This window comes from Lycium barbarum, chromosome 4, assembly GCF_019175385.1.
Source record: "Lycium barbarum isolate Lr01 chromosome 4, ASM1917538v2, whole genome shotgun sequence".
Classification (NCBI taxonomy): domain Eukaryota; kingdom Viridiplantae; phylum Streptophyta; class Magnoliopsida; order Solanales; family Solanaceae; genus Lycium; species Lycium barbarum.
The window spans coordinates 5,653,638-5,679,338 of NC_083340.1; the positions used below are offsets into that span (position 1 = coordinate 5,653,638).

The following is a 25,701-nucleotide window of genomic DNA, read 5'->3' on the forward strand; positions in this document are numbered from 1 at the left end:
CATTCCTATAAATAGGTAGCTTATGGTTCATTTGTAAGATATCATCAAGATCATTTGCTATACACATCCCAAGAGAGAAAAAATCTAAGAGAAATACTCTTAGTGAAAGGCCTAAGTAAGAGAAGGTCTTTGAGAGAATTTTCTGTGGTAAAATTCTTGAGTGTAATTGGAATTGGGGTTGTGAGGTTGAGTGTTGTAAACACTTGTAATATTTCTTCTTTAATAAGATCTGCAGCAGCAACGTGGACGTAGCTCTCACATTGAGGGTGAACCACTATAAATCTGTGTGTGCTATTTATTCTTCGCTTACATCACGGCGTAAGTAGGTTCTGTCTAAGGAGGTTGGTATTTAAGTGGTCCAGCTGTGACCCTCCAATCTTTCCTGGGAACCTGCTTACAAAGGTCGGATTTGGGATTCAAATCCTAACAACATCTGCCAATGCAGCCACTTCATGGACCCCTGGTTTGATACCCCATTAGTTAGTTTTTCTTGTGCTTAAATTTTGGGTCCTCAATTATTTCTTTCAACCTCTTTTGGATCATATGAACGTTTCCTTGTTAGATAAATGTCTACAATTTTTCCTTTTAATTTCTTGAACGAACAACGTGTTTGGATAAATGTTTATTTTTAGGAAATACTGTTTTATTACACGAGAAAGATCTCTTAAGAAAGCACTTCAAGACTTCTCCTCTTTTTTTTTCATAATGGTGCTCGTCTTGACTATGCTATCGGGTACTTGCTGTTTTTTCCGGTATAATATCGGATAATATGCCCACTAAAATTTAGATAAATAAATAAAAAAAATCGCCTTACTTTTTTTTAACAATATTGATGCTTGAAGACCAATTCGTTTGCAAAAGTTTCTGTCCCCAAATAAGACCTCCGCCTAGTGCTCACCTTTTTTAAACATTTTTTCTCATTGACTCATATAATAAGATCATTTAGTTTAAATGTTTGTTTCTTACAAAGCAAAAGAAATTTTGTTAGAGATAGTAAAAGATATAAAAGTGTCATGAAATAAAAGCAAGAAGGGAATAATTGAATCTAAGAGAAAGCATCACCAATTTTAGCATCGCCAATTTTCTAGTTTTGCTTAATCATCTCTATTGATTCATCTCTTTTTTATCTTCTAAAACTCGCTAGTTCTGCAAAAAGATTAATAATTTTCTATCTCATGAAAGTGAACATTCTTCATTCAGTTGCCTCACCTAGAAGAGATAATTCCAACATCTCTTGCATGCTTGTAGGAGAAAAAGGGCTTGAAACTAAAAATCTTTTTGACTATTTACTATTGCTTCAAGGGATTGCTTTCCTTACCATTGGTCTACTCTTTTACCTTTTCCAACAAATCCACCAAGTGGGTCAAATTTATATTTAATCTATGAAAGAAAAAACCATTTGTATGTTCTAGAAATTAACCCTTCAGTACTGTAAATCATAAAAAAAAAAGATGACGGTTGTTTAAAAAAAAATTATTACTTTACTATGTTGAATTTAGTTGCGTTTTCCTCTGAAGTCCCGAGAACAGGAATGGATTCAGAAGGTCAGTTATGAATTCACGTGAATATTTTAGTGTGAACTAATTTATCATTATAGTATTAACTTGAGATCGCTGTGAGATCTCTTAAACGTTCTCTGCCCAAGAGTTTTTCAAACTCAAATTGTAGAGAAAAGTGTGACTAATACCATGTAGCTGATAGCAAAGTTTTGCTGAAATTATGTACATGGGTAACAATATTTACTAACTCTTTAAGGTAATGTCAAAAAATATTTGAATGTGTCTGTACAATTTTCCAATACAAGGAAGTTGGCTTAGGCAATGATCACAAGTTGGACTGAGTAATGGTGCCGGCTTAGGGTGAAGCTGATAAAGCAAAGACTCAGACACCAAAATGAGGCCTCATTTTTCACTATTATAGGTTTATAATTTTGTTTTTGAAAAAAATGAGTATTTTAAAGTAAAAAGTATAATTTTTAATTCAAAAATAAAAGAAAACTTTAAAATAGATTTGAACAATTCGAACAACAACAATAGTTCGAAGCATATGAAAAATTATAACTAGTGCTATCTAGAAATCGGTTGATAAAAACAACGATGCGCATATTTCATGCATGAGAAATCATACTGACCATATGCAACTAAGTTTATTTCATGGGATGCACGTGTGATGCATGCGATGCATGTGCGGCACACGAGATACACGTGCATGAGCTAATTTTATTGAATATACTTGAGACCTCTTGTTAAGTTTTGATTTTAGGCCACCAATTTTATTAAGCTGCCCTTGCTGATTGTAGTATTAAATTAGAATTATTGCCTACAAAACATGGCAAGAATAGTGTAGTCTTATTAGTTAGGGAGGCCACCAATTTTATTAAGGCGCCCTGACTAGTATTAAATTAGAATTATTGCCTACAAAACATGGCATGAATAGTGTAGTCTTATTAGTTAGGGCATATGAATGGACAAGAATTACACGGATAACGAAAATGTGTACAGGCAAAGAATCAGTCCCTGTCAAAAGCCAAAGCTATTCTTCTCAAGTCCCTTTCTAGGAAAAAGAAATACATACAAATAAAAAGACAACAGTTGGCATTTTGACCCCTTATTATAATTAATTAACACATAATATTCAATATGGACACTAAGATATCAATCTCTTTCTTTGTAAATCAAAATCCACCTTCCTATCATTTTGCCCATAGAAAATAAAGTTAACCTTACACCACCAAACCTATAATTCCTTTGAAAAAAGGGGACTTTCAATCCTTATTTGGGTTAATAGCACTTTTGGTCCCTCAATTATTAATAAATTTTGATTTTAGTTTTTGTAATATCTGACTAAACATTTTAACGTTCAATTAATTGAAATGTAAACTTTTGATCCTTTTGCTTGTGAATTTCACAAATTTACCAGAATTATTAACTATTACACCATTTAATTACCGTTGTGTTATATTAAACTTATCTTATTACTCCATATTTGAGGGTAAAAAGTTCTAAAAATCATCAAAATATAACATATTTCTTACCTATAGAGACCAAAAATATACATTTTAATAAATTGAAAGTTAAATGTCTTAGTCATATATCACAAGGACTAGAATTAAAATGTACAAATAGTTGAGGGACTAAAAGTGCTATTATCTTTTCTTATTTTTAGACAATAAATTAATATTGGAGTCTTTTTATTTTATTTTATTTTATATCCTAACATCCATATATTCCCTTCTCCTCACCCACCCCAATAGCCATTCATTCTTCTTTCTATCCCTTCTTATCACTCCACATTTTAAGTTTGCAAAAAATCATTAGAGTATAATTTATGATATTATTTCTGAAACTTCACTAGAAACGTCCCTGAAGTTTTTTTTTTTTTTTACCTTTAGACTCAAGCACAAAGATAAATAGCCTAGTAAAGTCACAAGCAACAAAAACCACTTTGGTATTTCATAAGAACATAACATTGTTATTGTTGTGCTTCTGACATTGTGGGTCAGAATCTTTGTGGTTCTTTCTTTTCTTCATTCATGGGGTTGTTCTTAGCTTAGCAGACAAGCACTTGAAGGAAAAAAAAAAACCATTTTCATCAACTTTTGACATTTCATAAATTCCCTTCAATTATCACAACAAAAACTTGTCAATATGAGCAAAGACTTGTTGAGAATGAAGACTAATAAGAAGCCAAATGGGAATGGACTTTCATCTTCAGCATGGGAGATGAGGCCAGGAGGAATGTTAGTACAAAAGAGAAATTCTGATTCCAATCAAAGTTCAGTTACAGTTCCCACAATTAGACTCAAAGTCAAATATGGTTCATCTTATCATGAAGTCAAAATGAGTTCACAAGCAACTTTTGGTAATTATAATTTCATAGTTTTGTTATGCATTTTTCCATTCATATCTCAAACGGTTGTCTTTAAATGAGTAATTTTGAAATGGAATTGCATTCATACTTTGATATGCATTCCATTTATCTATCAAAGGGTTGTCAAATAATGAGGAATCATACTTCTTTGTTGTTGCATTTTTTACCATTCATCATCTCTCAAAAGGGTTGTGATAAAATGAGGAATCTTAAAAAGAAATTGCATATTCATACTATTTTTTTTTTGTTGCATTTTTTTCATTCATCTCTTAAAAGGGTTGTCAAAAAATGAGGACACTTGGAATGGAATTGCACATACATACTTTTGTTTGCATTTTATTCCATTGATCTCTCAAAAGGGTTGTCATAAAATGAGGAGTCTTGAATTTTACAGGGGAATTGAAGAAAATGTTGGCAGGACCAACTGGATTACATTCTGAAGATCAAAAAATATTTTACAAGGAGAAAGAAAGAGATTCAAGAGGGTTTCTTGATGTAGCTGGTTTAAAAGATGGATCAAAACTTGTACTAATTGAGGATGAGATAAGCAGAGAAAAAAGGTATCTTGAATCAAGAAGAAATGCAAAAATGGAAAATGCATCAAAGGAAATCACAGCTATTAGATTTGAAATTGATAAGCTAGCTAAACAGGTAACAATAATTCTACTATCTTCTAAATTACAATTTTTTTCCTTAGTTTTTCATCTAAAGGGATTTGATCATTGGTTTTTATGTTTATGGTGTAGGTTGCTAATGTTGAAATGGACATTTATGGTGGCAAGAAAGTAACAGAGAGTTTGCTATTAAGTTTGATTGAATTGTTGATGACACAATTGATTAAATTGGATGGAATTACTGCTGATGGTGATCTCAAATCGCAGAGAAGAATGCAGGTATACATCCATTCAACTTCTTTTGTGTCTCTCTCTTACTTTTAAATGTAATTAAAGATTTCTCTGTTGGATGAATTTTCCCAAAGTTTAGTATTTGAGATTTATTGTGTAGTTTACAAAGAAGTGTCTTTAGTTAGCTATGTATTTGTGAGGTATGCAGAATTAGCTAGTTGTTGTTAGTTCTTCCTTAATCTTTCTCTACAACAACAACAACACCTTTATTGTAAACAATTTGGGATCACCTGTAAGCAGGGAGGGGCCACCTTTGTTCAAGGGGTGACTTTTTATGTAGTATATATATATACACATATATATTGTATATTATTGGGTGAAGACAAATTTAATAGTTGAACTCCTTTCGTTTTTTCATGTGTTTATTTATTTATATTTGACTTTTATTAGTGAAAATTCTGGCTCCGCCACTGATTTATATGAATTCTTACTGTCTTGGGAATTGCTAATTGTTTTTTTAAATAAATTACAGGTGAAAAGGGTGCAAAAATACATTGAGACTCTAGACATGTTGAAAATAAGAAATTCAGCACTTGGAAATCACAATGCCAAAGTGCCAATGCACCACAAAAATAGAATATTCACAGGGCAGATGCCAAAATCAGTTTACTATCAACAAGAACAAAGGAAGATGGGAAATTTTGCTGATCAGAGAAACCCAGGGCCAGTTGTGGTGACAACAAAATGGGAAACTTTCTAAGAATGGATTAAAAAAAAAAAAAGGCCAAAGGAATATTAGTGTGTGCTTTGAAAAAAAATATATTCAGATTGCATATTTTCAGAGTGGCTTTGGTGGGAAGGGTATAATGTTAGGGGGTACAGAAATAAATTTTGGTTTGTGAATTCATTTGCCTTCATTTTTTCTCTATTTAGATTTTGACCCCAGTTGTTCTTGGGTTAAAAGATAATGTGGTGATGTATTATGTGGCCTTTGAATTCCAAGTTGTATAAATGTATATATAATGCCAGCACCTGGTGAATAGATAAAATTATGGTTCTACTTGAATTTCTTGTTTCATAAATGGAGTACCAATTTAGCACTTATAAAATAATTTTTTCTTTTTATGTTCTGTAAATTCTATGTGCATGTGGTATTCAAGTGAAAAAGCTATGAGAAATTCATTTCTTATTGTAGCCAGTATGGTCAGTTTATGAAATATTAAGAGGGCTTATTTAAAAAAAAATATATACTTCTTTAGGTGTTTGGTTATGTTTTTGATGAAGAATAAATGTTTCCTAGTAGTAGCATAAACTATTTTTCAACTTTTAGGCATACGCTGAAAAAGTAGCTTATATCAACAATTCATATTTATCAAATTAAAATTAATAGTAACTTCCTTTTGTAATAATTTAACACATAAAAGCTCTTTTTGAATATATTGGTCAAAACAAACCACTAACTAAAGCATTTCATATACAAAATATACCACTTTTCATAAGTATTCTTAAGATAAGTTGATTTTGGAAGTTTGATCAAACTAATTATCAGCTAACACGTGTGTATTACCATTTTGGCAAATTTATTCCATACAAATTTAAGCAAGTCAAATCAGTAAATTTCATATACAAAATATTAAAATGGATTAAAGGGTCTAACTGGTGCAATTATTGACTATTTCCTGCTACTTTCGTTTCCATTCCTTTTCTTTTTTGCCTTGCATATTCAATGTGATTTGGGACCATTTTGCCAACAAACAACTTTGCTTTTTGGTGTATGTGGAACCTTTTTTGTAATTAGATGTCACTTAATGAAGATATGATTATAAGATATGATTATAAGTTAGTTGGAGGCATAAAGATCTAAAATGTTGGTTGTGAGGTTGCAAAAGGTGATGAATTAAAATTAACGTTGGGCCGAAAGAATAACCTTTTGGTAATATTCAATTATTATAGCAAACTAATCACTCCAAAATGATAAAAAGTATAGGGTTGACTTTAGAGGACATGGTAATGATCATCATATATCGATTAATAGGTTGGATTCCACCTGTTAATTATTTTATTTTTTTCAACTATATTTTTTGTTTATTAGTCTCCGAGCTTGAACAAACAAAACAGAAATACTAGTAAATAAACTAAGAAAATAAAATAAAAGAGCTAAGTTAGCCGGCCCATGTCAATATGATTTTTTTCCTTTATCATAAGCAGTATTATCATAGTACTATTATTTAGGTGAATTTCAACTCCGTCATCATTGATAATTGTTTTCAAGCGAAAGTTTCCTTTGAACACTTTATCATAAAGTTAATTAAACCTAGAGGGATCAATTTATTAATACCTGGTGATAATTAATCTTGATCATGTAAGGTATAAGGTTATATGATTATTGATACTTATAATCATAAAATAACAAATGAGTTCTTTGTTTAAAGGAATCAAACTTCTAAAATTCCGAAAAAATGGCATCTAATAGTTGGGTAATATTACTAATTATGAAAATCAAGGAAAAACAATGTGCTAATAATCAGGAAGAATGCCAACGTGAATGCAGACAAGAATCATTGCATATATAATAAGCAGAAATAATATTTTGCATTCATATAATTATTGAAATGCTTTGGCCCAACAAACGGGGAACCATGGATGATGAACTACAATGGTATTAATTCTTGGTTTTATTTAGCATTTAGAATTAATAAAGGATTCTTATTTATCATTATAAAGTTGAGGAAAACTCATATCTTTGGCATATCCAAAAATGATTCTTCTAAATTAGCTTCCAACTAACAAAAGGAGAAGTGACACAAGTCATCCCCCCAAACCTCCTAAGATATTTTTGAATCTCAAGAAAATAGAGACAAATTTGATATTACAATTGCAAGTCTACATTCTTGGTATGAAAGTGAAGTGAAAATTTGACATGAAATAAGTGAAGCGAAAGTTGGTCCTGAACATAAGAGGTCAAAGAAGAAAGCTTTCATGAATTTTTCGCTGCCTAAAAAAGAAGAATAATATACAAAGAAATCGAAGATTTTTTGGCGGCATGGAAACAAGGTCGGACCTTTAGCTTAAAGGTTATGGAATAACGTGAACTCATTAATTTTTGCTCAGACCTATATATTTGTTTTAAAAATTAATTAAATATCTATACATATTTCATCATGAACCGAATTATTATTCTATATTAACTTGAGATTGATATAAAAACTCATAAACTTCAAATTTTGGATCCACTTCGGCATGAAAGCTTTGCCAATAGCCATTTAACAAAAAATCAACTATCATTTTGTTTTAGAAAATCAACAACCAACAAGGGTTGTGGTGAAGTCGTAAGTATTCCTTCTTGCTTAACCAGTGGTCTCAGGTTCGAGCCTTGATATGGAGTCGTTGGGGAGCTTTTTACCCCAATGTGGGACTTCTCGATGCGAATTAGAATATAATGGAGCCGGTCCCATATAAATACCGGATATCGGGTGGAAATTTTTTTTTAGAAAACCAACACAATGGAGGCCATACAAGTTGAGTGGAGGCTCATAGCATTCCCCACAAAGCTATAGGCATTATATTCTCTTCAAAAATAAAAGAAAGAAAAAAAGGGGAGAATATATGCTGCTTATAATTAGTAGTAGAAGAAGAGACATCTTACACTAGATGGGACCTGACGCACATCGAATAAAGAGAACATTCTTTTGTACATCTTACAATTATTATAACAGCAAATGCAGATGTGTGGAATTATTGCCATACCAAAACTTTATCATTGGCAAGAACATGTACTGATCCTATTTGTTATTTTTTCTATGTGACCAAGGTGAAACTACAATTTTTCAATTGTTTTTTCTGGTACACAATTTTTTCAATGGCACAGGGCATTATTTTGTTGGTGAACGTTGACCGGCGTTGTTATTATTTTTTATTATTTTTTTTTAATAAGAGCGGGTAGAGTATTCTCGTCATATCCATGGTCGTTTTTACAGCAAGAGATTTGGTTTTAAAATCCATTGCAAAATGTCACTTTAATTATATAGCCGTTTTCGCATGAACTCAGTAAATAAAATAGAATAGATATTTGTTAGGTTTTTTTCTTCTATTCAAAGTGGGATAAAAGGTCATTTTTAGATGATTGCCTACTATGCTCAGCTTCAATCAAGTTATCCCCGAATATCTGATCCACCTGTCTAAAGGTAACAAATCAGAGACTCAGAACAAAGTCGAGCCATGAATTTATATAAGAGGATTAGAATGAATACTAAACTGTTGCACCTAACTAAAATTTGAACCTACAAGTAATTTTTGAACCTCTTTTGTCACTATATTAAAATATCGCTTATGTCAAGGGGATCCAATGAGTTATATGTAGTAACAACATTATACTTATCTTGTTTGTTTAGTATAATTTTACGAAGAAGGTGATTCAATTTAAACATCCCCTTCCCACAACCTAGCTCCCACTCGCAAAAAGCAAATAACTTACATGATTTTACACTAAAATATGCATTACTTGGGGCCGCAAGACTCAATCAAACTATTCACATGTGTGCATAAAATCGAGTCCGGAGCCAAAATGACATATTTTTGCAGCCATTAGCCCAAAATAGGCTGTTTTTTTTTTTTATACCACAATGGGTATTTCGTTGGATAACCAACTAAATACCCACATAGCACTGTTCCGGTCAGTTGCATTTCGCTACAAGTGTAGCGAAATGCAACAATTTTTTTTTTTTTTTTTGCATTTCGTGTTATAATTCACGAAATATAACTGATTTTTTTTTTTGCATTTCGTGAATAAAAAAACGAAATGTGGAAAATATATTTTTTTTTATTTCATCTAAAAACGAAATTGGAAAATATATATGAATTTTTTTTTATTTCGTTCATCTAAAAACGAAATTGGAATATATATATATATATATATATATATATATATATATATATATATATATATATATTTTGCATTTCGTTGGTAGATCAACGAAATAGGATATTTTTTTTTTATTTCGTTGATATACCAACGAAATAGGAAATTATAATTATTATTTTTTGCATTTCGTGTATTAGAAAACGAAATAGGATAATTTTTTTTTTGTATTTTTGTATTTCGTTTATATAAAAAAATAGGAAAATAATTTTATTTTCATTTCGTTTCGTTTATATAAAAATGAAATAGGAATACATACATATATATATATGTATGTATATATATATATGTATGTATTCCTATTTCGTTTTTATATAAACGAAATGAAAATAAAATTATTTTCCTATTTTTTTATATAAACGAAATACAAAAATACAAAAAATATTTTTTATCCTATTTCGTTTTCTAATACACGAAATGCAAAAATAAATAAATTATAATTTCCTATTTCGTTGGTATATCAACGAAATAAAAAAAATATTTTATCCTATTTCGTTGATCTACCAACGAAATGCATATATATATATATATATATATATATATATATATATATATATATATATATATATTTTCCAATTTCGTTTTTAGATGAACGAAATAAAAAAAAAATTCATATATATTTTCCAATTTCGTTTTTAGATGAAATAAAAAAAATTATATTTTCCATATTTCGTTTTTTTATTCACGAAATGCAAAAAAAAAAAAAAATCAGTTATATTCATGAATAATTCACGAAATACAAAAAAAAAAAAAAATCAGTTATATTTCGTGAATTATAACACGCAATGCAAAAAAAATAAAATATTTATTGCATTTCGCTACACTTGTAGCGAAATGCAACTGACCGGAACAGTGCTGTGTGGGTATTTCGTTGGTTATCCAACGAAATACCCATTGTGGTATAAAAAAAAAAAGACTGCCTATTTTGGGCTAATGGCTGCAAAAATATGTCATTTTGGCTCCGGACTCGCATAAAATCTATGACGGCCAACTGAATCAAACGAAGATTGAAGGACAATTCGATTAATTCGATTCATTAAGGGGCATAACTAGACTTTCCCATTGCGAAGTTTCCGAGCCTAGCAGCAGAGGTTGAATTTGTTATGCAAAATCTTGGGTTCGTATATGGACAGGGGCGGATGCACGTGTAGCCGAGGGTGTTCAGCCGAACACCCTCGGTAAAAAATTACAGTGTATATATAGGGTAAATTTTCTGTATTTATGTGCATTTATTAAATTTTGAACACCCTCAGCAAAAATTACAGTGTATATTTAGCTTCTTCTTTTTTCCGAACACCCTGAATGAAAATCCTGAACCCGCCACTGTATATGGAGGGAAAAAAGAAGAAGCAATGTTTGGTTATTAATTGGACCCCTTCCCTTACACCAAAAACAAAATCAATATGACAAAAGATAAACAACATTAGTTCACCAAAACAAAAAAGAAATCTAAATTGGTGTTCCTCGTAGTTTCACAATGGACCAGTGTATAAAAATTCATGATACGTTGTGCAAGTTAGGCCTTTTTAATGGTCTCCATTGTCAGCCCCAAGATTCATGCATGCTTCTATAATCATAGACAATCAATATTTATTTAATGAGATTAATTAGCTATCTAAATCTCCATACAGTTTTCTATATAATATGTTGGTTTCAAAAAGTTAAACGTCTCCAACCATGCTACACAATCTTTTTAAAATCTCTGTTAGTAATTTAAGTATAATTTGTTTTAGGTAAGTGGGGTTATATTTGACTGGTGCAACTAATGATAAGATTTGTTTTTATTTGATCAAACAAAAAAGGAAACTGTAGTGAAACACGCCTCTACCTTAACATTTTCTGATATATAAAGTAAGATTTGCCTAATCTTTATTGCACGACCAGTTTTGCCTGACTCTGACTTTCTACTAATAAAATAAATTACTATTTTTCTCGTATTAAATCAATAATCAATCCAAAGAGATGCTTTTCTTTTCTCTTTTTACTATTTCATTTGTCCTTTAGTTTAAAAAGGCAGCTCAACATTAATAAGTGCCCTTTTACTGACAATATACTTGGATTTGTCGATGGGAGCAGAGTCATAGTGTCCTCAATCAAATTTATTTAATTAACATATTTAGACTTCTATTGTGAAGAATTGAACTTTTAATTTAGTGATAGAAATTAAATCTTATCTTACATGTTATAATGGCGTCAAGTTCGATTCTCACTAGATCCTTTCCTTTCGATTTTTCTATCTTTGGCTTCCAATCCTCCAAAAATTCGGGTTTACTAATATAGTGGAGTTAAATAACAAAATGACTTATATATAGGTGGAATATTTTTCTTCTATAATCTGAAAGTATTTTGTGATCTCCGAATTACATGGCTTTGATCTCCTTTGCTCTTTGGTACATAATCTTTCAGGAATAGTTATGTAGATAATGACCACTTAGGGGACAATCTAGTGGCTAATAAATCAATTTCGAAGTATACTACTATTAAGAGTTTGAATCACTATTACCAAGTGGATCTTGTTTATTTTCCTTAATGTTTAGAAAAGAAAAAAAAGTAAATTTGCAGACAATGGCGGATACAAAATTTCCAGTTTTTCACTAAAGAAGTTTAACACTACCGCATATTTATACATAAAAAAAAAAATTAACATTTTATATATACTGTAATTTTTTGACGGAGAGGATTCAGAAGAAATCCTTCGGCCCTATTTTTAGATACGCAAATTTGGAAGATCAACTTCTAAACGCAAGTCAAAGTGTCAAATGAGTGAAATGTAGTAGATCTGAAATCCCCAGTAAGGCCCAATAACTGCTTAAACTCTGTGAAATGGGCTGGTTTGCTATTTGACCTCCCCATAAATGGGCTAGTCTTGCGAGATATCTGGGCTCATTAGTCATTACTGAGGCAGCCACATAATTATTTGTTTTATGGCCTCTAATTTCTATTTCTGCAATACATGTAATTTCTTTTTCATTCTAATTTTATCCAAGTAGAAGCTTCTGTGCTGACAGCAAATTGACAAGTTCTTAAGCCATTTTACTAGTTGGTTTCATTTGATCTCCATCACTCCATGCCCTAAATGATCCCCAATTCTAGGGGAAGTTTCATCTTCAGGTTAATTTTTTTTTTTTTAAATTATTCAGAATCAAATCCGCACACACTGCCAAGATTATTAATGTAAAATGTGTTTCCACATAGTTAACAAGGAAGATGAAATACTTTAAATGGACCATTGAGGTTATAAAACCATCAAACTTGGAATTTGTGACATTATGATTCGAATTGTGACATCTTGACCGTTGAACTGTTACCTTCAAAATTCAGCTACCAAATAAACTATTTTCATGTAGATTTCCATTTCTACCTTCTATCAACTTGAACATATGAAGGGGTCGATTGACGGTCTAGAAACCAAATATATAGGTTGGAGGGAAAAAAAATCCAAGTTAGCTTCTTAATAAGGAAAAAGTTCAATTTTTGTGTAATGCAAGTATACTGTTGTTATATACTATTTAGTTAAAATAACTTAGGAAACACATGTAACAATTCATTATAATATTAAGTTGGTAACCTAATTGGTAAAATATAAGCTGATATTGAAAAATTATTTACATAGTTAGTACTCCTCTGTCTCAATTTATGTGATACACTTTTCTTTTTAGTCTGTCCCCAAAAAAATGATACATTTCTTTATTTGGCAACAATTTAACTTTAAACTTTACCTTTCACGCTTAACGAGATGATCTATAACCACACAAATATCTTTGGCTTATTTTAGACCACAAGATTCAAAAGTCTTCCTTTATTTCTTAAACTCCGTGCCCAATCAAACTATATCACATAAATTGGGACGGAGGGAGTACTGTATAAAAAGTCATTAACAATAATGTCATGATTAGGATAAAAATGCTCCTTGGTACACGTACAAAACAAACAATAGAGGTTATCCGTAGGTCTAGAGCTAAAAAAACAAAAACAAAAAAATGTCTAGAGGTGGTGAATGATATATTATGGTTGAAGAAATTGATCAATGCAATTATTTGTACGAAAACAGTACATGAATATTGCTTAAAGAAAATTTGGCTACGGCAGCAGCATTATCTTCAAAATAAAAATAAGCAAATTGGCATATTTTCAAGCAAAAAGATTTTAATAAAACATGCATCTTGCAACACGGTTGACATTACAATCCATATTGCATGTCATATATCGTGTGATTGTCCCATTAAGGATAACTTTGTATTAACAATTAATATAAACTAGTAACTGAAACAAATCAAGGATTTTTTAAATTTGGTAATTAAATCAATAAATATATTAATGAGTACTATAGATCAGGCATTATTAAACACTTTGAAATCCCAATAAGAAACAGATAAAACAAACTTAATGCTAGTCAATTTATTAATTAAGTTTGTAAATGTCAATTAAGTTACAGAATGGACAATAGTCATGGCTGATTAATACAACTCTCTTTATTCCTTTGTACTTTTATTCTTTCATGTTTGTATTTTACAAACAACTTGCTTTTTGTCAAACTGTATTTCCCCCCAAAAAATTTGTGATCCCTTATCCAGTCTAATGCTGTGCATATCACTTAATTGGGGATTAGCGAACAATTAAATGGTAATTAAGTTTTCTCTTGTTTCATTTTTTCCCTTTATCTTTTTGTTTTTTAAAAAAAAATTAAGGAAAAGATATAAGAGTATTTAAGCTTAGTAATTTTTGACAGTTACTAGTCATAGTGTACGCGCTTTGTGCTTGATCAAAGGACGTATCTCATTTAACAACAAACACTACGGAAAAAATAGACTTAGCAACTAAATTACCAGTAGCTAAGAAATCTTTTTGATAATTCGTTACTAATTCGTCGTTAAATAGGATGGTCGATGAATGGTACTGTTTAACTTTCCGTCGATAGCTCATGTTTGTTTAATAGTAAAATAAATTAATATATAAAAGAATAATGAGGGTTTTCACTTGTTAGTATAAGTTTAACAAAAAAAAATAAAAAATTATGACAATTCATCATTTAAAATATTTTTTTCTCTACCATTTTATCCTTGTGACTTTAAATTTTCATTTTCCCAATTTGACATTTAACATTACACTATATTCAATTTTGATTTATTTCCAATTTCTTTCACCGCTACTATTTTTCTTATTTAACAAATTTATATACTAAGAGTTTTACCAATTTGATTTTGTTTTTTACTAGTGTGAGGAATGGAAAAAGAATAAATTGGATTCTATTGCTAATTAGTTAATTCAAAGTTTAATTATTTGTTCGCAACATCAAAGCAAATAATATATTTTTTATTAACTCGAATTGTTGATATTAATTCATCTCAAATTTTAAAGTATTTAATTTATTCCATAAGAATTCTATACAAACTTTCTTAATTTGATTTTGATTTTGTCCCCTTTTAAATACTTTTACGTTTTTTCTACCTCCTAGCAATTTGTTTTGAGGTTTCGTGTTTTTTTTAATACTCTAATTTAATGAGATTAGTGTATGTTGATCAATCTAACATTTCACTTTTTGATATTTGTGTTTAGCGTTTTGCATACTTGTTAGCCACTTCTCTCTCTAACTCTCTCTTTTATAGCTCATCCCATATTTTAAATATTAAATTGTAATTATAATTTTATCCCATAAATATTTAATTTTTAAAGAGTAACAAAATACATTTAAAATACATTTCACTTTTGGGTATTTTTGTTTGTAGAATTATTTGTGCTTTTGACTTCTCTCTCTCGTGCGCTCTCTCTCTCTCTCTCTTATTGTTTTTTATTATTTTCCGTATGTTTTTGGAGTAGTGGATGAACTTTGTTCCAAGCAATACATCTTTAGGCCTTCGTCTGGGTACAACTCTTTTGCCATGATTCGTTTAGCTTACAGTAGATATTAAACGTGGGTGTCAAGAAAAAAAGGAAAAAGAAAAAACTTCGTAAGTGAAATTCATATATGCACAAAGAGAATATGATCCAAGAGTTACATGGGGTAAGCTGGTTGATTTCGTTTTTATTGTCTGCAAAATATTATGAGTCTTGGCTTAGCTTCATAGACATAACATGAGCAGAGTTTTCATCGGAAAAAGATACAAGTCCACTAATATTCATGTGAAGTACGGGAAGCTACCAAGGTAGTTCATCTCCTATAGGACTGAAAATTCAAATGGTGCAAATTCTAATCCTATCGTAACGTGAAGTGGTATCCGAACATACTTCAGAGATTGCTGGTGCAACTATTAAAATTATTCAGCAAATAGCAATAGGCTCGAGGAGTCAAGTGCAGTGATTTTTATTTTTCTCCAACTAAAATGTAGATTAGTTGCTGAAGCATAAACAAACCTAAAGTAGCAATTTAGAGTTGAAAAGTGATAAAAAGAATTTTTACTTAAAATACTTACTATAAACAATTAATTGGTTAAAACTTAATAAGAATAATAAAAAGGAATCCTAAACCTAAAACAGTTCAAAGTGCTAGAAGGTTTACTAACGTGATTTTACTTTTCTTTTACAATTACGGTATATTACATACTTCTAATAAGGAAATATTTAACAACTCAAATTTAGTTAATCTTAAATTCTAAATATTAGAAAATTATTAATTTAAAATTTTGTCAAGTGAATAGTAAAGTTTCTCAAGGGCTACCCTTGACATGACTTTACTAAAATAAAAAAGCACAATAAGCAACGATAGAAATTGTAATCTTTGGATTTAAGAGATGTTCTATGTGATTAAGACGAAAATTATCTTAAACGGGATTGATATTCCGTGCATGTAACAAAGGTTGATTAAAAAAACCTATAAACAATGAAATACAACAACTAGTTGAAAGATATTACAGTTGAGTCAATCATGCAACATGATGATAAAATCCCAATAAATTAGCCTTGATTAATCGATTTAACATTAACAATATCTATATCCATTGAAAGACAAACTATGCCAGATTTCCTCTGCAAAATACCCCCCCCCCCTCCCCCCCCCCCCCCCCCCAAAAAAAAAAAAAAGAAGGAACAAATCAAAATAAGAAATAAGAACGAAAATTTAAAGATAAAGTGAAAATTGTAAATCACAAGTTAGACTATTTGCAAGCATAGATTAGCAAATATTTCTCATCAAACATGATTAAGAGATAAAAGCCAAAGAAATTGGAAGGCTGAGAGCATCATGAGATATCATAGCCAACTATTGGGGTCAAGGCTATTAATAGGCCAACTACTGGGTTTAAGGTCGGTTAACACTTATAATAATTAAAGAATTTAATTTATATATGTTAACTCTAACAAAAATAAAAGAAATAAACTCAATTTCAGAATTCTGTGCAAAATTAATATAACAGATATAGGATTTATAGAAAATAAATCTTACTTGATTTAAAGTCCTAAATCTTAGAACTTCTTATATAGTTCAAGTAGGAATTTTTTTTATATAAATAATATTAATTTTTTTTTAAATTCTAAATATTATGAAGGATTATAAACCCAAAAAAAAGTGTATGAAGGAAGGAAAAAAAGGGAACGAAAGAATGTAAATTGATGCTTTCCTAGGAAAAGATGCTGTAAGAATTTGCATACAGGGATTTTGGTGTGATTAATATGTTAAAGTCGCATGTGCCTAAAAGAAAGGCTAAATCTTAGGAAATTTATTAAGTCACATGGAAAGTTTTGACACCAATTCTGAAAGGAAAAAAGGAATCCTATAAGATTTGTACTTGCTAATGACTTTAGGATTTAATAGCTAAATTGCAGTTGCTTTTGAAGTACTAAAAATTAAGACAATAATTAGATGTCTATTCCTAAATAAATATTAGGACAATTATTAAATTACGGTTTTGTCTACTCTAATACCATTTAATGAATGACAAAAAAATCAATCAATATTTCTAAGACCCTTCATGCTTTTAATATAGTATAAATTGATTATTGTACATGACATCTTTTTCAAGAAGAGAAATAATTAGTACACTTCCTCTAGTAAATGGAAATCGAAACTACTAGTCTTTTTTTTTTTCTTCTCACTCAATATTTTATATTTCATATCTGCATTGAACTCCAATTAAATTTAAATTTGTGCAGGGAAAACTATTAGTCATGCCCAAAACATTAAAAGCATAGAACAAGAACACAAAGTGGACAAGTGAAATGTTTGGACGAAAAAATGGACTAAAAGGTTCAATAGTGGAGCAACAGGTGTTGAAGAACGAATGACCAAATGAAAGAAAAGATGAATACCATGTGTGTTTGGTGAGGGACCATAACGTTCATAAAAGATTGGGAAAAGGATCAAATATGTCTCTCTACTTTAGTTTATTGGTTAACTTTATCATCCGTTAGTCAAAGTAGTCAAATATACCTCTCCGTTAGCCAAAGTACATAGATATACCCTTGAATGGATGGAAAATCCCAAATCAGCTAAAATTACCGATTTACCTAAAATTACTCATGCCCCATCGCTTAGACCCGACCCAACCCACAAATTTATTTCCCCCCACCACAAAATTCTTTGTGAATTCTTATGATTTTGACATCTGCACGTTTTCCAAATATAATTTTCTTGAACATAGGATATATACTTAAATGTTCAAGAAAATGACAAATATAATTTTGACATCTGCAGGTTTTTCTTGTTCTTACAATACTTATTAATTTTGACACTTGCACATCATTTTGCCAATTCGATGCCGGCAACATTGTACAAAGTAAAACTCATTGCTGTCAAATTAGACGTGTGTAATTCGTGTTTTGTTTAATCAAAAGTTCAACAATTTATTCTGTCCACAGACGATGACAAGATTATTTTAGTGGTTATAATAACAAGAAGAAAAAGATTTTACCTCATTCGTTCAAGCAAATGTCCGTAATACATTTGCTCAAACCTTATGATTCCAGAAAGATTTTTTCTAAAATGATAAGCTCTTTTCTTTACCTCATTCGTTCGAGTTGTATTCTCCAGTCACATCCATTTCGAGTACTCTTTCTTCAGGCATTTCCAATTCAGCTTAGTAGAAGATGTTGCTTCATTTTATTGCACAATTTAGCATTTCCAATTCGCGTAGAGAGGTATATTGGGGAGGAGGGGGGGGGGGGGGGGGGGGGGGGGGGGTTAAGTGATGAGGCATGGGTAGTTTTGGTTGACTTGGGATTTTCCATTCATTCAAGGGTATATCTGTGTACTTTGGCTAACGGAGGGGTATATTTGACTACTTTGACTAACGGAGGATAAAGTTAGCCAATAAACTAAAGTAGAGAGGTATATTTGACCCTTTTCCCTAAAAAATTTCCTATGAGCTAATTTTAGTACTATTCTAAATTTACGTCGGGAGTCTAATGCTTTAAAAGTTTTTTACATTATATTTAGAGGGGAATTCAGAATTTTAATTCTATAATTTCAAGATTGAGATTTCAATCACTGAACCTGTAATCGTGTTTGAGTTCTGGATTGCATACTTCGATATTTTCAATAATTTCAATGAGCTTCACACATATATATAGATTCAGGTTTAGTTAAAAATTACGGGTTCAAATAAACCTACATCTACACTTTACTTTTGTTCCTGAGTATGTCGTTCTCCAAGAAGCACGAGTCGTGCTATAACTAGAATGAACCGTCATGTTTCCCGCAAAAAATTAGCGATGAATTCCGATACCGGGAAAAAAAGTTTGTGATACCAAGTAATAACGCCATATAAAAAACATATTATACACGTATTGATTTAGTGCATGCACAGAGTTCAGAGATGAATATCTTCTTCTTTTGTTTTTTTTCTTTCAAATAAAGCCTCCCTAACAAATTCCAAATATAGATAATTTATTTATTCTAGATATTTGCTAAGCCATGCGTAAAATATTCAAAGATTCAATGAACACATACTATGGACGTTTGCTTGGTTACATATAGCCGGCGGTTGAAAAGATTGAACGGTCTTCTCACAACCCATCCTACATGGTGGGTTGATATATACATAAGAAAAAAATATTTATTCACACTGGATTTTTAACAAAATTTAACAATTTAACCTTAAGAATTGCGGGATAATTAAAGATGTACGTCATATAATTACAATTAAATAATTAGGGTTTATATAAAAGACACATGTCTCATATTTATTAACCTATTCGTACGTACTTAGGAAACTTGTGAGCTTAAGGTGTCATCAACTTAAATTATGCAATCAAGTTGGTCTACTACTATTTGTCCCAACATAAACAGGATGATTGACTTTTAAAAGTCAAATAATATGAGATTTTATTTTTTTAATTTTGTTATCAAATAAAACAGCGAAGAAGTCAACACCAAAACAAAAACATCGTATTATTACTACTACAATTTCTTTAAGCAGAAATCTTAATCTTGTGGTCAGATGGTGAGGATTTAGACTTAATCAAGCGTTATAAAATAACTCAAACCGATATATATGGAATACAATTTTTCCTGAAACGATACCATACAACTCAACAGACCTAATTTGAAATAGTTTTAAAAATAAGTTGACTTTAGAAGTCAAATATTTGTGTCTGAAAGGGAGAGAAGAACACAAAGCATGCTGATAAATTTTGCAAAATCTAAAGACAGCTACAATGGCATAAACATTAAACAATGCCGGATTTCATTAATTAATTTGACTGAGCTTAAAGAAGGGAAAAAGTATAAGTCGATCCGAACACTATTACCATAAAAAAATAGTTGACTTTAGAAGTCTAATATTTTTGTTTGAAAGGAGAGAACGCAAAGCATGCTGATAAAATTTGTAGAATCTATAGACTGCTAGATTAATGTCATAAACAATGCCGACTTTCACTAATTAATTATGTCACAAAAAGTACAAAAATCTCTATTTAAGGGAAAAAACAATGAAAAAAATAAAAAGGACTTTCTACGTGCTTAATTACATTTGAAGAAAGAAAAAGAAACTAATTTAATTTTAGGCACGTCGAAGCTAGTTATACTAGTGTACAACAAGAAAAAATAGAATGCAAAAAAAAAAAGTGAGAGAGGAAAGAATCAATAATCCCCAAAGAATTAAAAGAAAATAAATAAATCAAACAGCTGAATTCTCTAACTTCTGATAATCCGATGATTCCAAATAATCTTCTGTCTTTTCATCAATGAACCTCTCATCTTGATTATCATAATCACCATTGATAATTCCAGTAAGTTCTTTTGCTCTTCTTGCTTGATCTTCCCAATTAGTCTTAACCAATATAATCAGCATCATAGTCACAGCACATGAACCCTGTGCAGCTAATAATCCAAGCCATAATCCTTTAAAATCAAACCCCATAAAAAATCCTAACCAAACAGCAACTGGCATTCCAACAAGATAAAAACATCCTAAATTAACATTAGCACCTAATTTAGGCCTCGCTGTTCCTCTTAATACACCACAACCTGTTGTTTGTGGACAGTTTCCAAGTTCACATAGTCCTATAATTGGCAAAACCATGGCAGTTAATTTGACAATTTCTTGGTCTTGAGTGAACATTTTTGCCCAAGCATTCCTTACCATAGTAGCAAAAAACAATGCTGAAATTCCCAAAATGAAACTTGTACATAGTCCAATTATAGCTGCTAATTTCGCGCGATTTGGACGATTAGCCCCTAATTCATTTCCAACTCTTGTTGATACACCAAAGCTTAAGGATGATGGGAAAATGTATATCAAAGCTGTTGTTTGAATTAAAATTCCCATAGATGCAACTGTTGCTTGAGGATTAATTAAAAGGCCACATAATAAAATCATAATTTCATACCACCACCACTCTAAACAAACACTAATACAACTTGGAATTGCTAAATTAAGAAGTGATTTCCATCCCCTAAAACACTCCGAAGAAATTCCACTCCAAGTTTTCTTGTAAATCTTAGAAAAAATAATGTAAAGAATTAATGAGCCAACAAGATTGAAATTTGTCCAAACCCCACTTATGGCAACACCTTTAATCCCCAGATTAAGAACTTTGATTAAGAAATAATTAATTGGGATATGAAGAAGAATTGCAAAAATAGCACAATAAGTTAGAGGCAATGTGATGGATTGTGAACGAAGATAAATCCTCAGGGGGTGTAAAAAAGACTGAGCAAGAAGATCAGGGAGTGAAAAAAGAATGTAATATTGTGCTTCTGATGCAATTTCATGATCCTGGCCACAAAATTCCAAGAGTCTTTTCATGTATAGCCACAAGAATGAAATGGGAATTGAGGTTAAAAGTAGCAAAAGAATAGTCCTCTGTAATGTAAGGCCTAAAATCTTGAATCTTTTTGCACCAAAAGCTTGTCCACAAATTGGTTCCATTCCCATGGCTAGGCCTGAAAGAATTGAATAACCGGTTATATTTGCAAATCCAATTGCAAGTGAACCACCAGCTAAAGAAAGTTCCCCTAGATGACCAAGAAAAATCATGGAAATAATTGAACGTGAGTAAAGAATTAGCCCTGTAAATATCATTGGAAGTGCAATATTGGCTATGCATTTAGCCTCTGAAATTGCAAGAGTAAGATGATTTTTTTGAATATTGCTCTGTTCCTTTTGGTTTTCTATTTTTGGATTTTCAGAAATGAATGGAGTCAACATTTTTATGTATGAATTTGAAGGGTTTTTGAGGAAGAAATTGAAGGGGTTTAAGGAGTTAATTTGTGTTGGTGTTGGCTTTTATAGGGGGGAGAATTAGAAATTTTCTTTGTTTTATCTCTTTCTAATACGATCGGCTTTGAAGAAAAAAATATATTTTGGTTGACTAAGTTTGCAAAAAATACCACCAAAACATTTAAGGATTTTGAATGTTTCTACTAGGAAGTGTCGTATTTAGAACCGACCATTTATAATTATGTCACTATTTGGCCTGCATGCAATTAACAGCAAATAATTTCAAAAAAAAAAAAAAAAACGAAAAATGATGATGGTTAATATTAGGGGTGTACATGGACCGGGTTGGTTCGGATTTTTTAAACACCAAACCAAATTAACTGTGTCGGGTTTATAAATTTATACACCAAACCAAACCAATAAAATTCGAGTTTTTCAACCTTGGATTTTCTCGGATTATTCGGTTTTCTCGGGTTATTCGGGTTTTTTTTGGGAATAGTCTTGATACAAAACATATAGTTTTTACTTCAAATATTTCTTTGGTTCTAGTAAGATATAACTATGTAATTAAGGTGTTTCATAAGAAAATAACACAAAATGTGAGAAGAGTGATGACATTGTATTAAAATATTCAACAAAAGATAATAAAATCGGTTAAAATAAATATTGCTAATTAATAAGCCATAAAGAAAATGACCATAATCTAAAAATACTAAGTCATGCTAAAATAAGTACGGCTAATAAGTATTAATTACATGACAAGAAAAAAAAAACTTAAGTTATGTATTTTCGCTCTCTAAACCAATTATGCAAAACTAAAGAATAGATATCCAACATTATTGTCATTCCTAGTGGTAAATTGAATTTCTTTTGTTAGTATTAGTGTTGAGTTGGTTTTTGTTTGGACTTTATATGAGTTACTAACATCCATAGGATATAAAACTTATTCACATTCAAAATTCTAAGTTCAAGCTTGAATAATATGATAATAGATAAAAAAAACTACGAAAAAATTTAAGAAATATTTATAAATTACATTACAAATAAATATTTTTAAAATTGAATACATGTAATGTCGGGTTGGTTTGGTTCGCTTTGACTTTTTTTAGCTAAAACCAAATCAAACTAATTATGATCGAGTTTTTTTTTTTCAACACCAAACCACTAGTCGGGTTTTTTTTTTTTGTTTGACTCGATTTATCGGTTTGATGCGGTTTGTCGGTTTACTTTGTACACCCCTAATTAATATCATGTTTTGAGTTCACTTACAAAAAAATTTAAAAATGTGGGACGGTCATTAATTTACTAGGGGCAATTAATAAAAAAAATAGATTTGACTACGAAGAGAGGTAGGGGCAATTCATGCCTGCCGTTTCAGTGTACGAATTAATACATCCCTTGAATATTGCAAATAGTAACTCTCTATAGTTAATAAATCAGTTTTATCAGTATTTTTTTTAACGGAAAAGGGCACAAAATACCCTTGAACTATTGAAAATGGTGCCAAAATACCCTCCATCCACCTTTCAGCCCCCAAATACCCTTACCATCCACCTATTGGGTCTAAAATACCCTTATTGCTAACAGAATATTCTCATTAAACACGTGACATTTTTTTATTGGTTGGCTTATAAAATTAATTAAACTAATTGACCAGATAACCCAAGTGCCCCCACCCCCCGACACCCCCCCCCCCCCCCGTGAAAAGAATTATTTTTTTTGAAAAAAAAGTTGACTTTTTTTTTTGCACCCCACCCTGCACCCCTACCCCCCCCCCCCCCACCGACGCAAAAAAAAATTAATATTTTTGAAAAAAAAAAGTTTTGACGTTTTTTTTGGGTTTTTTTAGCTGGGAGGGGAGGGGAGCGTAGGGGGAGGGTGCGGGGTGGAAAAAAAGTCAACTTGTGCCTTTTAGATTTTTGGGGGGTGGGGGGGGGGTGCGGGGTAGGTGTAGGGTGCGGGGTGCAAAAAACATATTGTAGTCTACACTTGTGCCTTTTAGATTTTTGGTTGAAAATATACCATGTTTTTTAGGTTGAGATATATATTTTTTTTTGGTAACTCAATTACATTAGACATTTTAATTTATCAAGACATTTCACAGTACTTGTCCTTTTTATTAGGAAGTTGAGAAGCGTAACAATATTTTTTTTGCACCCCACCCCGCACTCTACACCTCCCCCGCACCCCTCCCCCCGACACAAAAAAAATTAATATTTTTGAAAAAAAAGTTTTGACGTTTTTTTTTGGGTTTTTTGCACGCCCCCCCCCCCCCCCCCCCCTTCAAACCCCGCACCCTACTCCCCCCTCCCCTCCCAGCTGAAAAAAAAAGTTGACTTTTTTTCCACCCCGCACCCTCCCCCTCCCCCCACCCCCCAAACCCCGCACCCTACGCCCACCACCCCTCCCAGCTAAAAAAACCCAAAAAAAAACGTCAACTTTTTTTTTCAAAAATATTAATTTTTTTTTGCGTCGGGGGGGGGGGGGGTAGGGGTGCGGGGGGAGGGGTAGGGTGCAAAAAAAAGTTAACTTTTTTTCAAAAAAAATAATTTTTTTCACGGGGGGGGGGGGGGGGGGGGGGGTCGGGGGGTGGGGGCACTTGGGTTATCTGGTCAATTAGTTTAATTAATGTTATAAGCCAACTAATAAAAAAATGTCACGTGTTTAATGAGAATATTCTGTTACCAATAAGGGTATTTTAGACCCAATAGGTGGATGGTAAGGATATTTGGGGGCTGAAAGGTGGATGGAGGGTATTTTGGCACCATTTTCAATAGTTTAAGGGTATTTTGTGCCCTTTTTCGTTTTTTTAATGATGAATATAACCAATCTATTTGAGTAAAGGACTCTTACGAGAGGGAGGGGGGGGGGGGGGGGGGGGGAAGCAAAGAAACTTATATTATTTTCGGTGTAGAAAGGTGAAAAGTAAATATGACTTGGAAGAGTTTAAAAATCTATAAAAACACTCTTTTGGGGATCTTGAAGCTTGCAGTTAGTTGGCTAAAAAAATTCATCCATCTAGTTGTAATCAGTGGCAGATCCAGGATTTTTTCACTCAGGGGGTTCCAAAAAAATAACAAAAGCTAAATATAAAAATTATGTTGTCCCTAGGGATCGAACCTAGGACATTAGAGATAATTTTGAACAACCTTTTGCATTTATTCAGGGTGTTCAAAACTTAATATATGTTCATAAACACGAAAAATTTACCCTATATATACACTGTAATTTTTTGCCGAGGGTGTTCAGGTGAACACCCTTACCACCATGTACATCCGCCACTGGTTGTAATAGTGTGTAGTCGTGGTAGGTGTATAATCAATGTATAACAAATGTATAATCAATGTACAAATTAATTATAACGTAATTATACATTGATTACACGGTGCTAAAACTGAAAAAATAAAGAGTAATGTTATTTTTTGTTGCGGGCTTTGTTGGGCTGTTGTATAATGTATAATTTATTTTTTAACCA

At 31.4% G+C, this 25,701-nt stretch overlaps 2 protein-coding genes across 2 annotated transcripts; one reads left to right on the forward strand and one right to left on the reverse strand.

Moving 5' to 3' along the window:
* The first annotated feature begins 3,250 nt into the window (after nt 1-3,250).
* LOC132634972 (BAG family molecular chaperone regulator 3-like) lies at nt 3,251-5,781 on the forward strand. Its single transcript, XM_060351166.1, has 4 exons — nt 3,251-3,861; nt 4,265-4,521; nt 4,617-4,763; nt 5,248-5,781. Exons 1-4 carry the CDS (start codon nt 3,648-3,650, stop codon nt 5,473-5,475), a joined length of 846 nt encoding a protein of 281 aa, XP_060207149.1. The 5' UTR covers nt 3,251-3,647; the 3' UTR covers nt 5,476-5,781.
* Nucleotides 5,782-20,225: 14,444 nt separating this feature from the next.
* Nucleotides 20,226-22,664, reverse strand: LOC132638110 (protein DETOXIFICATION 49-like). Its single transcript, XM_060355091.1, has one exon. It carries the CDS (start codon nt 22,212-22,214, stop codon nt 20,682-20,684), a length of 1,533 nt encoding a protein of 510 aa, XP_060211074.1. The 5' UTR covers nt 22,215-22,664; the 3' UTR covers nt 20,226-20,681.
* Between the last annotated feature and the right edge of the window lie 3,037 nt (nt 22,665-25,701).

Excerpts from the sequence above, each read along its gene's own strand:
- LOC132634972 (XM_060351166.1), top strand. The coding sequence starts at position 3,648 with ATGAGCAAAGACTTGTTGAGAATGAAGACTAATAAGAAGCCAAATGGG. Across the intron at positions 3,862-4,264 it reads GAGTTCACAAGCAACTTTTG|GGGAATTGAAGAAAATGTTG; the intron begins GTAATTATAATT and ends TGAATTTTACAG. Across the intron at positions 4,522-4,616 it reads TTGATAAGCTAGCTAAACAG|GTTGCTAATGTTGAAATGGA; the intron begins GTAACAATAATT and ends TTTATGGTGTAG.
- LOC132638110 (XM_060355091.1), bottom strand. The coding sequence starts at position 22,214 with ATGTTGACTCCATTCATTTCTGAAAATCCAAAAATAGAAAACCAAAAG.